General features: G+C 40.4%; 1 protein-coding gene across 2 annotated transcripts in view; it reads right to left on the bottom strand.

Moving 5' to 3' along the window:
• AOAH (acyloxyacyl hydrolase) overlaps positions 1 to 14,603 on the bottom strand; it is a 228,137-nt gene that overhangs the window by 85,910 nt on the left and 127,624 nt on the right. For both annotated transcript variants that reach the window (XM_073008965.1, XM_073008964.1), the window contains exon 12: positions 9,417 to 9,508. In XM_073008965.1, the coding sequence (XP_072865066.1) occupies positions 9,417 to 9,508 (92 nt within the window). The remainder of the gene's footprint in view (positions 1 to 9,416; positions 9,509 to 14,603) is intronic.

Below are 14,603 nucleotides of genomic sequence, written 5' to 3'. Positions count from 1 at the left end.
TTTTATTGAGCGCCTGCCATGTGTCATGTACTGTGCCAGGTAAGAGGGCTACAAAATGAAGTCACCTGATTCCCACACTCAGGATGCTCAGAGTCTGGGCATGGGAAGGTGGAGCATGAGACAATTAGTAAATGGGTATTATAAGTGAGGTGACATTGGTATTGTAGGACATGATAGGATCTCAGAAAATAATCATCCAGTTAGATGGGCGTCAGTATGAAGGGGCTGTCTGGAGGGGTATAAAAAAGAAACATAGCTGAAGACAGAGAGGCTGGGGGATGATCCCTGAGGGGTAGGTGCTGCAGCATGCGCAGAGGGCAACATGCTGTCTAGGACAGAGACAGAGGATAGGACAGAGACAACGGGTGATGCCCCTGAAAAGATGCTCAAACTCACTAGTAATCAGGAGGTTACAAGTGAGGACAACAATACAATGATGTTACAGTGGAAAAAATTAAGAAGATGAACAATATCCACTACTGGCCAGGGTGTAGGAAAACAAATATTCTCATATACTAATTGTGGGAATATAAATTGGTATAGCCCTTTTGGAGGCCTTATTAAAATTAAAAATGTAAACATTTGGATCCAATAATTTTTTCTTAAGAAATCCTCACACATATTCCAAAGAGTCAGTACAAAATGCTCATTGCAGCATTTTGAAGAATAATGAGACTGTGGATATAAGTTGGATGTCCACCTGTAGGAGAAAAAAACAACAATACTATGAAACACTATGCAGTATTGGACAAGAAGGAAAAGAGCTCCAAGAAGTATTGTTAAAGTGGAGCACTGATTTACAGTATGTTATGTACAATATGATAGCCTTTATGGAAAAATCCCAACAAAGTGTTCATTTCTTCACGTACAAATGAAAATACACAGAAAGGGCCTGGATGGAATCACACTAAACTGATCACAGGGCTTTCTTCTAATAAAGCGAGTAAAACTGGGGACAAAAAGTGGGGACTTCGGCGTTTACTTTATACACATTAATATTTTTTGTAAAATGAAAATATATTCATATTTTGAGTAATTAATAATGAAAATTTAAAAATAAATAGGGAAAAGGGGAAGTCATTGCAGGTGAAGGGATTTGTCAACATATGGCAGGGAGAGTCCCTCCACCAGGATCCACCATGTCTACAGATGGTCCTTCTTGCCCAAGGATGGTGCCTTCTTATGCCTGGGTCCCATCCCTTCTTGCCTTCCCTAGACCTCATTCTTTCCTTCATTCCCTTTCTCTGCCTTTTGGATCATCCTATCAATACAAGTATGCTGCAGGATTTTCCATTTTAACAAGTCTTCCGGATCTATTATTACCTTGCTGCTATTGCCCCATTCCTCTGAAGCAAAACCCATTAAAAGTTGTGCGTGCTCACCCATGCTGACGTCATCACCTCCTGAACCCATTCTCTCCAATCAGGCTTCCAGCTTCGCCCCACTGAAATGTTTCTGTTCCAGGTCTCTCCAGGTCCCTGTCTTGCACACCCAGTGGTCACTCTCAGCTCTCATCTTCCTCTGCCTCCCCCAGCATTTGGCTGATGGTCTCTTCTCATTTGGACACACTTTCTTTCCTTGACCTCCAGGACTCTAAGCCCTTCCAGTTTTCTTTCTACTTTCAGGGTTGTTCCTTTTCAATCTTCTCTGCCCAGATCTCTAAATGCTAGCATCCCCTAGCCTCTCTGTCTTCAGCTATGTTTCCTTTTTATACTTACTCCTTAGAACAAAAGCTCTCAAACTTTTGCTCTCAGGACCACTTCACACTCTTAAAATTATTGAAGACCTCAGAGAGCTTTTGCTTATGTGAGTTAAAGCTATCAATGTTTATCACATTAGGTATTAAAATTGGGAAATTCAAGTGTACATTTCATTATCAGTTCATTTTAGATTATTATAATAAACATGTTAACATGTCACTTTTTTTCTGAAAACAAATATGTTTTCCAAAACTCTCCAAGGATGGCATTGTTTTACATTTTTGCAAATATCTTTAATGTCTGGCTTAGTAGAAGACAGCTAGAGTCATGTGCTTCTGCATTCAGTCTGTTATGATGTTTTGGTGAGAGTATATTAAGAAAATCTAGTTTTGGCCGGGCTCAGTGGCTCACACCTATAATCCCAGCACTTTGGGAGGCCGAGCTGGGTGGATTGCCTGAGCTCAGGAGTTCGCGACCAGCCTGGACAACATGGTGAAACCCTGTCTCTACTAAAATCCAAAAACGTAGCTGGGTGTGGCGGCGTGTGTCTGTAGTCCCAGCTACTCGGGAGGCTGAGACAGGAGAACCGCTTGAACCTGGGAGGCAGAGGTTGCAAAGAGCAGAAATCACACCACTGCACTCCAGCCTGGGCAATAGAGCGAGACTCCGTCTCAAAAAAAAAAAAAAAAAAAAAAGGAAAGAAAATCTGGTTTTATGTACACATGTAGTTGGAAAAGGGAGGAGCACTTCAGTATCCTTTTTAGGTAACTATGGATAGCTGTCTTTGATTCTACACAAGAATTCGACAAGTAGTAGTTTCTTAAAGATTGATTAGTTGCAAGGTGGAATCTGAAATGATATCAACGATCTTTTACACTTGTTACATTAAAATGCATTGGTCTGTCTTGCACTTTTAATGAATTTTAATGAATTTATCAATGTATTATCTAAATCATACACTAATATTTAGAAAATATTGGTTCCTGAGTTATCAAGATATTCCAAATGTTGATACATTTAATGCTATAATACAAAAAAAAATCATTTTTGTTAATATTGCTACATATCACATTAGAAGAGTCTTAGACTATTAGGAAACTGTCAAGTTCACACTAGAAGATGGAAATTTTTCAAAATTCAAGTATTTTCTTTGAAAGCTCAAATTTTATGATTTTCAACCAATACTGTCAATTATTTTCCGTGAAACTACAAGCTCATTTCATTCATTTTAGATAAAATATCTGCCATATATCCAAGTCTGAAAAACCATGCTTTGTTATCAAGTAATTTTTCAGCAAAAATGGTGTTCCATGAGAAGTTAACTCAGCTCTCATCTCGCCTACACAAGTACTTTTCCCCAAGACAGCCATCATACTTTGTTAATTTATTATACAATACAAATGTTTTATGCATATTTCATATTTCATCAGATTAAATTATTTAAAAATCAATTTAATAAAATTAATAATGTTTTTTCTGCTTTGTACTATGTGACATTTTTAAGGGAGGATGTCCCCCTCTCGTTTTAAACTGGGAGTGTGTGGAGGTGAAGAACACAGTGACTACTAATAGAGTTTGGTGCCAGCACTTGATTCACGCTAATGTGTCAACAGTTCTACCTACCATTGCTTTTGTACCATCTGTACAAATGGCTACATAGTGAAAAGCCAAATACTGTTTTAGTATTGCTGTGAAAGTAGTTTTTTACTTGTGGACCCCTTGAGAGGGTCGTAGCGACCCCACAGGGGTCCATGGACCACACTTGGAGAACTGCTGCTATGGACACTATCCCACTCCAGTCAGCCTCACCCAACTTCAGAGGACCACCTCTCTGGTTAATTATTTGTTTTGCAAAGTATAATTATAACAGGGCTAATCATCTGCAATTATATCACATGTAATTTGCGAATAATGGATTTAATAAGGTTGTTAAGCCCATTAGTGTTTAGTACTTACATGTCCTTTTTCAAAACATGAAATTAGGTTAGCAAATTTTAGCTGCAATTCCCTACTCTCCAATTATCTGGCTTTACTGCCCCAAGTGACTTGGTTCAGTGTTGTCACACTGCTTTTCAAAATTATTCTCTCATATAACATCTATTGGGTAGGAGAGAGTAGATAACCTTTAACGTTTCGATTCCAGGACATCTCTCACTAAAGATGTGTTTAAATGCCCCTGAAGAGCATTATTGTGCCACTTATAACAATGGCTTTGTCTGAGCATTTGCTACATCTTTGGTTCAATATGCCAAATTTAAGCTGGAGGCAGAGGGAGCAACATTTAATCTAGAAAATGTCATCTGGTTTGCACTCATTTTTGCTAACTACAGATCTCAGTCTTATTTCTCCAGCTTGGTGTGATAATTTTGGTAGCTGCTTTTGGTTATTTTGGCCTTCATTGCTGTTTATGATGAATTTTAACTTTTTACTTTTTTGAAAAAGCTCTGATTGTTGCCCTGTTTTTCATCCTTATCCTTGGCCTGCAGAACCCTACTGACTAGACTGACTCCTGGCCCCACATTCAGAACAAGGGGATATGAACAACCAGAAATGCTCAGTTTAGATATGTTGGGTAAGGGTGGCTATTTTTGTTAAGGATTTAGATGCCTGTTTTCCTCTTTTGGGTTTTCTGGAGAGATATAGTAAACATAAAGGACAATAATGGAGTCCCACGTTTATTTACCAGCCTGTCAAGCACTCAATATCACACAACACAGGGCTTACTGTGCATGAGACTGCACTATGCCACAGGCTATATACCTTGGCCAAACACTGTTCCAAGAACATCAGGCTCTGACCCATAAAATTAGCCATGTCTTGTCTCACGGTACAGACTAGTTAAGGAGTGGGTAGCAGAAGCAGGATCATCTCTCTTGAGCAATTTTCCTCAGTACTTCTAAACCAAGTAGCATCATGAAGTAGCATCATGTTGCCCAATAACCATGCCCAGTGAGCGTGGGAGAGAACTTCAGAGATCATCTAGTCCAACTCAACTTGAGCACATAAATGAGGTTGAGGAATGCTAAATGTTCCACCTGGAATAACACAGAATGCGCACCCTTATAACTGAAAATACAGACTTCCTTTCACTCTATCATGCCTACTCTGGGATTTTAAATGCTGCTTTCAAATGAGAAGTCCTTCCTTCTTGTAAACGTTTTGGTATTGTTTCCCATCTTTCTACATGTGGTATTAGATCTTTGGTTTCTTTAATGTAAGCAGGATTTTCCTGTTATATGAATTGCTTTGGAAAGTGATCTGAACATGAAGTACTGTTTTTAATTTTAATTTCTTTTTACTTTTTTATTTTTACTTTTTTAAAGACAGGGTCTGGTTCTGTTGTCCGGGTTGGAGTACAGTGGCATGATCATAGCTCACAGCAATCTCAGCAGTCTCAAACTCCCGGGCTCAAGCAATTTTCCCATCTCAGCCTCCTGAGTAGCTAGGACTATAAGTACATGCCACCATGCCAGGCTAATTAAACAAACTTTTTTTTTAGAGATGAAGTCTTGCTATGTTGCTCAAGCTGATCTCAAACTCCTGGCCTCCAGTAATCTTCCCACCTCAGATGCCCAGTAGCTATTTTCAGTCTTTTAAAAATACTTTTTTCTTCCTATTTACAGTTATCCTGCTCTATTGCCAAGCTCTTAACCCCCACAGATGTTTTTTTTTTCTGCTTTTGACCTACTCAATTCCTTCCTGAATCACACTGAAGAAAAATCCCAATTTTTTTTTTTAAGGGATATCACTTACTGAATTTTCTGAAGCCCGAGTCAAGAAAACAGGTTTTGTTAATATCAACTCAACTGAAAGAACTAAAGGTTTGTAAAACTAAGAGGTTATGTTTGTCATTAATGCATGCACATAATTTCAATTAAAGTTGTCTCATGAAGGGGATAATAAATTTTGAGAGGACAAAGAGCATAAACAAAGAATGAAAGGGAAGGAGCCATTTTCTCTCCTGATGCTTTCACAAGGTACATTTTCCAAGAACGCTGTTGATACCCATAGCAGGAGGCTGATCATGATGGTAGCAAGCACATTCTGGAGATCCAGTTGAATAAAGAAATCCACTAATTCTGTGGATAAGTATTTGGATTCAAGGGACATGTGCCCAAAATGCCCACGGGAGCTGTATACACCTCTCAGAAGTGCTGCTTCTGGATCAACATTCTTTTCATTTTCCTGATTCCACAAGACGAGGACCTCCATCATATGCTAATCTCTTTGACATTTTATATACTTTATAACTTTTTATTCCTTTAATAAGGAGATTGGCCTAGCACAGATTATCTGCGGGCATAATTTATACAATGGTATATGGATAGTTTAGCTGTAACTACTGCTGGGAGGGACATAGCGAATGGCGATCCTACCCATGCAGTGTCATGCTGCCTCTGTTTCTGCTTAATGGGGGAATCCATTGCAACTCAGATTCCAAACAGAGCATTTCCCTTTCCATCAAAAGGAGTTGGTATATTCTTCTTCACTCCAGCTGAGTGGCAGCGAACACAGGCACAGTACACAGAAACAGCTGGCAAAAAGAGCATTCTGAGAGGAACAGCCAGGGAGCTTGGGGTCCCACAAACACAAAGAAAGAAAAGTTCCTGCAGGGGAGGTGAACAACCAGCTACAGTGTGTGCCTCAGAAATACAACAGGTAAGGGCAGGACTTAGAGTCAACACTAAGGAAGTTGCTTCAGCAGACTGTGCATTTTTTGTAAGTAGTAATAGAGAACTGAATACAAAAAGGTACTAGGTCAATAAAGACTAGATCAGGATAGAGATGATTTTCATATAAGCCATACCTAGATGATCACTTACTTTGTGAGATGGCGTCAGAATTTCTCCGCATAATGCTTATGAGTTAGAAACCATTCATGTCTGAAGACTCTCAACTTTTCCTCTTCCCCTTACCCCATTACATGCTTGATGGAAGATCCTGTTTGCCTGCTGGGCACTGATCAGGATGATGGGTAGAAACTTCTGCAAGATTGGAGAACTAGTGGGATTTTACATTGATAAGGGAGTAAATCCCTGGTGGGAGGACAGAACAGATGCAGAAAGGAAGAGGGAGCTTTCCTTCTCATCTCCCAACAGAAACTAAGAACAACCGAACAGAGTCTGGGAGCAGGAGCTAAGTGTGGGTCAAGTTTCGGGGAAGTTTAGATTTAGGAAATGCAGGGCAACTACTGGTGTGTGCAAGCTGTAAGTGGAAAGAAACGAGGAAACACATTTTTATCTGTTTGCTGGGCATGGTGAGTGGATTCCTCTTTCATTCCTTGAGTGACTCCAGTAAAGATTTAAACTACTTGGAAATTAATTTTAAATATTGGATTGGTATTTCTTTTATGGCAACTTCATGGGGCCAAAAGGTAGTTGAGGTTTATAGAGTCAATATGTAAAAATTTAAGCTTTCATTAAAGGCACAGTAAACTGTTCATTGTTCATACATAACTAATTCTTTTTGTTATTGTCATAAAAGCCTTGATTGAGAGAAAATTCCAGATACTTTTATTGAGAGATGACTAGACTGGGTGGAGGGCACTTAAACATATCTATTTTTTTCTTTTCTGATGTTGACATCCGAGGGATGACCAAGGTTCTCTCTTCCATAAACCTGCTTTGGCTGGGTTATCTCTGGATGTGTTCTAGGTAAAGACAACAGAGGCTGTAGCAGAGGGAAGAGGGGACTGAGGCTGGGGCTCAGGAGGTTCCAGATGTCTGGGCTTATGGGGACCCTAAGGAGGCATATGATGGGTCAGTGAAACAGGGCAGGCCACACCTCCACATGGGGAGGACTTCTTTGGTTCTTAGTCATTTCTCCATCCCATAGCTATGTTCTCACACAGAGGACAAGGGTTAGAGTGAGCCATGTTCCCACGCAAAGAATAAAAACAACACAAAGTTTGGGAGTTGTGGGCTAGAAGCATTCTTGCTCCCCAAATTATGGGAGGCAAGAACATGTCTTTGTTATGATATGACATAAGGTTCCGTGAAAACAGACCCTACCACTCTTGGCTGAGCAACCTTGGTCAAGATTCTTGTTCTGTCTATTTGCTCTTGGATCTCTCAACCACAAATGCAGAAACTAATACCCCCTACCTCACAAGGAGGTTAAATGAGAGAATATCTATACAACACTCAGTAAATGCTTGGCATATAGTTACTTCTTACTTCTCAAAGGTTACTTCCTACTATCTGTATTAGTAAGTATTTTAGTATTTTTACACTAATGACAAAGACTAGCCTTTTAAAAAAAACATGATTAAGTTTGAAAAGGTGTAACTACACTGGAAAACACATCTCCTTGGCTTTCCCTGTATTCACAGGTTATTTCTATGTCAATATGGGTACGTTTCCCTGAAGGTCAGTTATCTTCCTAATTTCTTCTATACCCCTTTTATCACCCCAGTCTCCCGTGCGTTACCCCCCAAAGGAAGTGACTGTTGATCACTTCCATGAACTCTTTTTCCTCGGAGCCCCATGGCTCTGTGGGAGACCTGTCATTGCTATATCTCCCTTGCATTACCATTATTTGTTCACTTGTCTCATCTGCCTTAATTGCAATTGACTACAAAGATGGGACAAGCCTTATTTACCTTTAAATGAACACCTATAACATATGTGCCTGGTTAGGTGGTAAGTGTTTAAGAAATATTTTTAAAGCAGATGAGTAAAAATCATCAAATAAATTATTCATGGCATGCGATGTCCTTTGTTCATCAGAATAATTGCTTGTTAAAATAATTAATGTCTGTCCCTTGGGGGCGTTCCTGTTCCTTACAGATTTGGGTAAATCATGCCCCATGTACACTTGCCCTCCTCACAGTTCTCATGGCTTATCTCATGGTGCTTTCCAGCCTTCTGGTGTTGTTGCCTGAGTCAGAGAGGGGCTTTCTAGCTGGTTCTGTCCTGCCTTTAGACCTAAAATCAAAGCTCTACCCTTTCTTCTTTTTACACATGGAAGCCATTCATTTGCCATCTTCCTTGTGCTTATTAACTGTCATAAATGTTTAGGGGATGTTTGGAGAGAAATTACTTCTCATATCTGTGACATTCTACCATTCAAATACTAACCAGGCCCTGCTTACCTTCCAGAGATCAGACAAGATCTGGTGTGTTCAGTGTGGGATGGCCATAGACTCATATCTGTGACTTTCTACCATGTTAGGGACACTTGCCAAGTTTCACCAGCATCACAGGTGTCCCTGCCAAGTGTGGGCTCTGGGAAGCAGACCTCAGGCCTTAACACCAAGGCATATGTAGTGAATTGGGTTTGTGTGTCACTCAAACTCACCAGGCCTGGTCTCTACAAATCTGGGGCATTAAAGCCAGGATGATTCTAGGACCTTGAAAAGTGCCAATTAGCTTCAGCCATTATCTTTATAAATACTAATTTCTGAGAACAAATAATCAAGTAAACTTTGTTTTTCCTTGAATCAGAAAATTTCAGTGATGTGTTCAGTATATTCCATCAGAAGTAAACTATGGAACTCCACCCCCACTCTGCCCATAGCAGGAATATGCTTTTCTTGCCAGCACTGCTAAAATGCAATTTGCATTACATCCTACTGTATGGTGGATGAATTCAAGTTCATGTTCTAGAAGCAGTTCCTAATAATTCTCGTTTCAACATCTTGGGAGCAACTCCCATCTCTTGTTCTTTCTTTACACAGATGTATTGAAATGTCTGAGGGCATGCAAAGATCCTTACCCAACAGTGGAGTCCAGAAATCCTGTAACACCAGAGAGTTGGGGCCAGTCGAGCTCATCGGTAAGGGCTGTTGGTAGATTGATGAAAGAGTTCTAAGGAAAACAGTAAAGGAGCAATTATCAAAATGGTCATTTATTTCCTAAAGGTAGTAAGAAAATTCATGGCCTGAGCATCGCTCTCTGTCTGTCTGCCTCCCACTCTCAATCTCTCTTTTTAAGGGCTTTTGGTATTCAAGGCAGATGCCTCTAACCTTCAGCTTCATCAGGGAAGTCACAATGATCAGCACTACCCTTGACCTGTCTTCTACTCAGCTCTTGCGAAACATGCAGGACATTTGGCATCTCAAGCACTTGGGAGGGATGCTTCAGCAGACTGAACTTCCCACTCTTACATTTTCTGAGATTTTCTCCATTTTGCAGTGTAGGCCATCAGAAAGTCAATCATCTGAAAAGTCATTAATCTGAAAAATAATGCCCAATCCCTCAGAAAAAATGCCTTCCCTGGGTTCAAAGCTATAGCCTTAAGGCATTAAGGTGGTGCCCTCTGACCTTCCTGGGGGTCTCAGACATTTTAGAGAATCTAACTGTGGTTCCTTTCCCCACAAAAATGCACATGTATTTAACCTGGCCCGTGATTTCAGGAGGCTCACGGATCCCCTGCAACTCCTGCACAATTTGTCAAGAACTCCTGATACAAAGTGTTGACAAAAATAGGATTCATTTGAACCACATTTCTATGGCTTGTGCAAAATCAGCAAAGAAAAATGTGATGAGCTACAACCTCGTATTGTTCCTTTTATGAGTGACTTCTGGGACTAATCTCTCCTGTGGTCTAATTTTTAGAAAAAGCGTATCTAAATTGGTATGTTTGGAATAGGACTGCCAGATTTAGCAAATAAAAATAAAGGGTGCCAGACAGGTGCTGTGGCTTGTGCCAGTAATCCCAGCACTTTGGGAGGATTGCTTGAGCCCATGAGTTTGAAACCAGCCTGGGCAACATAGGTAAAATTGGTTTCTACAAAAAATAACAAATTAGCTAGGTATGATGGCATGTGCCTGTGGTCCCAGCTTCATGGGGGGTTGAGACAGGAGGATTGCTTGAGCCCAGGATGTCAAGGCTGCAGTGAACCATGATCACACCACTGTACTCCAGCCTGGGCAACAGAGTAAGACTCTGTCTCAAAAATAGATAAATACATACATAAATAATAAAGGATGCCCAGTTAAGTTTGAATTTCAGGCAAACAAGGAATAATTTTTTGGATTAGTATGTCTCATGCAATGGTTGGAATATACTTATACTTGAAAAATTTGTTGTTTATCCTAAATTCAAATTTGACCGAGTATCTTGTATTTTATCTGGGCATCTGTCTTTGGATAAAACCTTTAAAACCCAATATTCCTTTTTTGCCTTCACTGACAGGAAGCCTCCGTGAGTGGCTGCAAGAAGCCTCTGTATTTCTCAATATTGAAAATCCATGTTCCCTTTGGGTAAACGTGAAAACCTTGAGTCCTCCTTTAATGCTATTTCAAAATTTAAAATAAATTAAAGTATATCTAAAGACAAGCACGTCAAAGCAATTGTAGTTTTAGCACAATTTTCCAAATGGCACATGCCCCTGATCTCCTGCTTTTTTCCTCATCCATGAAGATCCCTCTCCTAAAGAGACTCTGATGCTAGAGGCTGTGAGGGAAAGAAAAGCCATTAACCCCTTGAAAATATGTCTTTATTGTTCTTTCTTATTGCAAGGTAGTACATGGGTTTGTTTTAGAAATGCAAACATAATCACTTATAATGCAGAAATGAAAGCCCCCCATCACCTTCCCCTAAGAGATAACTCTAGTGAGATAACCAGGGTTAACAGTTTGTGTCGTGCATAGAACAGTTTATATGTGAAATCTACCACAAATCTTTAAACTGGGAAAAACTCAATCCTTCTACTTTCAGAGAGATAGAGAATGAGAACTCAAAATAAATAAAATGCAAATTTATATTTCTTAATTGTGGACTGTTACGGGTTGAGTTGTGTTTCTCAAAAAGATGTGTTGAAGTCTTCACCCCACCTCCCACCTCAGAATGCGACTTTGTCTGGAGTTGTTGCAGATGTAACTAGTTAAGAAGAGGTCATACTGGAATAAGATGGGCCCCTTACGACTGGTCCTTATAAAACAGGAGGAAGACACAGAAACGAAGACACGGGGGGAAGGCCACGCAACGGTGGAGGCAAAGATTTGAATGATGCTTCTGCAATCCAGTTAATGGCAAAGATTGCCAGCTGTCACCAGAAGCTGGAAGAGAGGCATGGAATAAATGTTTTCACAGACTGCCAAGAAGGAACTAACCCTGCTGACATCTTGATCTCAGACTTCCAGCCTCCACAATTCTGGGACAATCCGTTTATGGTGCTTCCAGCCACCCAGCTTGTGGAACTTTTATATGGCAGCCAAGGAAACTAATACGTGGCTTGAATTGGACAATATGCTTGTTGCTTTTGTTATTCAAAGGGCTAAGACATGAACCCCTTTACTATGTTTACTTTCAAAATAATTCCAGAACAAACAAATGTGTTCAAAAGCAGCAGTCATCCCGTGATATCCTGTATATTTTCTGTGGGTCTCTGAGCTTCCTCTGCTCCTCCTTCTTCAATTGCCTCCTCCTTCCACACATGCCATGAAACCTCCATTCTTATTCTTATCCTAAGTGTGATTTCCAGCACGGTAGGGGCTGGAAGAGGGAGGAGATGGTCAGGAAGTATGGCGTCCTGGGATGCACTTGTATTAATGATGATTTATCCTCTTTAAAGAACCAGAAACAACCCCATGGAAAGAAAGCTCCCAGTAAATCTCAGAGGACCATGCAGTCTCAGTGACCGGTACTTTGTCACCCCTTAGCATTCAGCACCCACCATTTTCTGCTCAAAACTCCACCGTTACTGTGACTCAGTTATTCTCTGTTTGGGTTTCTATTTCTCCTGCCACTATAAAGCAAAAATTTTCTCTGTGTTTTATCTTATTTTTCCCTACATCTTTCTGCTTACAATGTGTGTTTACTGTAGGATTTGAGAGTATTCAATTCCGCCAGACAAGACAAGAAAAACAAATAGAATGGATGAAACTCACAAGATACGTTAAGCAGAGATAGTGAGTAAGCAAGTGGCTTGTGAGATGCAGGCAGAATTTATGAGCTGTGTTGAGTCAGTAACCTGCAAAACACGTTGAAATGTACAAGAATGATACAGTTCTTTTCCACCCCACTCCCTCACCTTTTTGTCTGTCATCTGTGCAATGGCAACTCCAGACTTGGGAAACTGCATGAGGAACTAGGTTTCTGATTCTGTGTGGGTCTGCTCTCCCTTTCACAGGAAGGAGTTAGACAAGAACTATGCAGGCATAGGGATACCCTCTGTAGCCTGGCACACTAAGGGAGGGGTAAATAATTCTGAAGTGTGCCAGCAAAGTAGAGAAAGGGCTTTGCTCTAGAAATCAGGTGATCTGTCTTCTATGTCTAGCTCTACAAATACAAAGAAGAAACACAAATCAAGAAAACTCCATGATTGGCTCTGAAACCACTGGAAATAGGTTCTGTACCCCCGTAGCCCTCATTCTCAGTCAGGGGTGGGTGATGAAGTTCTTGTCTTCAGTGGTGGAAGAGGGGATGTTGAGAGGAGGGGTAGGGTAGGTGGGAAAACGGCAGGCAATCCCGTCTTGGGAAGTGGGATCTCCATGTTCCTAACGTTCTCCAAGCTCAGTTCTCTCTGGATCAATCTGAAGAAATGGGGCTCAGCTACCTGGGAGATTCCTGGAATCCTTGCTGATATCTCGGAAACCGCAGTCAGCCTTGGAATCACCCCCATCAGGATTTCAGCTGGAGTGGACAGTGGCTGGTGCTGAATCACAACTGTGGCCAGGGGAAGTTTGCATTCCTCAGCGGGAGCCCTGGAAGGCCCAGGCAGACCAGCTGCATAGGTTTATCCTGGTCATTCAATTAACTTCAAAATATAGCAAGCCTGTGCTTTCCTGGTTGAATGTTTTAGACTTCACTTCTGATGTTAAGCCAAGGTTTTACTGTCATTAGTGTGCAAACTTGGGGAAGATGTATTTCAGTTTCAGTATCTCCAACGGCTATAGAAATATTACCTTATTTACTTCAGCAAGACTGTGGGGAAGACCAAAACACAGTCAGAAGCAGGTTGACAAGTCAGAGCCCTACTATGTGAAGCATCATGTTTAGGGCGGACCACCTAGTGTCCCTTTCCAAGTGAACTGTCCCAGGTTTAAGAGGAGTGATATTTATTTGCCAGATAATATAAAAGGTTTGAGCAGACCAATAGAAGCCTTGGAATATTTTTTTTCCTTAGTAAATTTGGTAGATAAAAATGAAAAGCAGTGACTATTAATAGCAAATGTTTTATAGACCCTAGCAAAAAGAGAATGTTTAAGTCCTATCACATTAAACACTAAAAGCTTTATTCATGCAACATTATATCCAAGATATTTCAGGCATTTGAGGCAGGAAAAATGCAAATTAAGATTTTCCTCATCAACTCCTGGTTATTCCTCTTGAGCATTTATGTTCTTAGGAAACTCGTTTTAAATGTACCTTAAATGTACATATGTGAAAAAGACTGAATATTTACCAAGAAAAATTTTTCCAAACTTAAAGAGTATGAGCAACCTAGCGAGTGTTAGATCACTACCGCATTGCTTCAAAATTTCCTCTGACCTTTATCAATGATAGATATTTATTTTTATGGCATAGTTGGCACGTGTATACTATTTTGTGTAATATTTCATTTAACGTTTCCCTGTGTGTGGGTAGGTGTGTGTGTATTTCCATGCATTGACAAAGCCCACTGGTTCCCATTTTTGATGGATATTTTGTAAACACAATAATTTGAATTTGGTAATATTTTAAGCCCTAACTTCAGCAAGCAATTGATGTTCTTAAAGCTTTGTTGCGTGGGAGAAAGAGAGTAATGACACCAATCCCTCATTCATCTGATTCTGCCAGCCTTCCAGCAAAGCAGGCAGTATCCTCAGTGCCTTTCCTTCACTGTTTACATTTGGGCTCTCTCCATCCTGCACTGCTGTGGACAATCTGCACAGTATATTCCCTTTTCTATTACATGTGCCTGCATTAGACCTGAACTGATTATTTTCAAACAGTACAAAGTCACGTGGAGGAATC

The sequence above is a fragment of the Chlorocebus sabaeus genome, chromosome 21 (assembly GCF_047675955.1).
Source record: "Chlorocebus sabaeus isolate Y175 chromosome 21, mChlSab1.0.hap1, whole genome shotgun sequence".
NCBI lineage: Eukaryota > Metazoa > Chordata > Mammalia > Primates > Cercopithecidae > Chlorocebus > Chlorocebus sabaeus.
The sequence above is the reverse complement of the archived record's forward strand: the minus strand, read 5'-3'. Positions and strand labels throughout refer to the sequence as shown.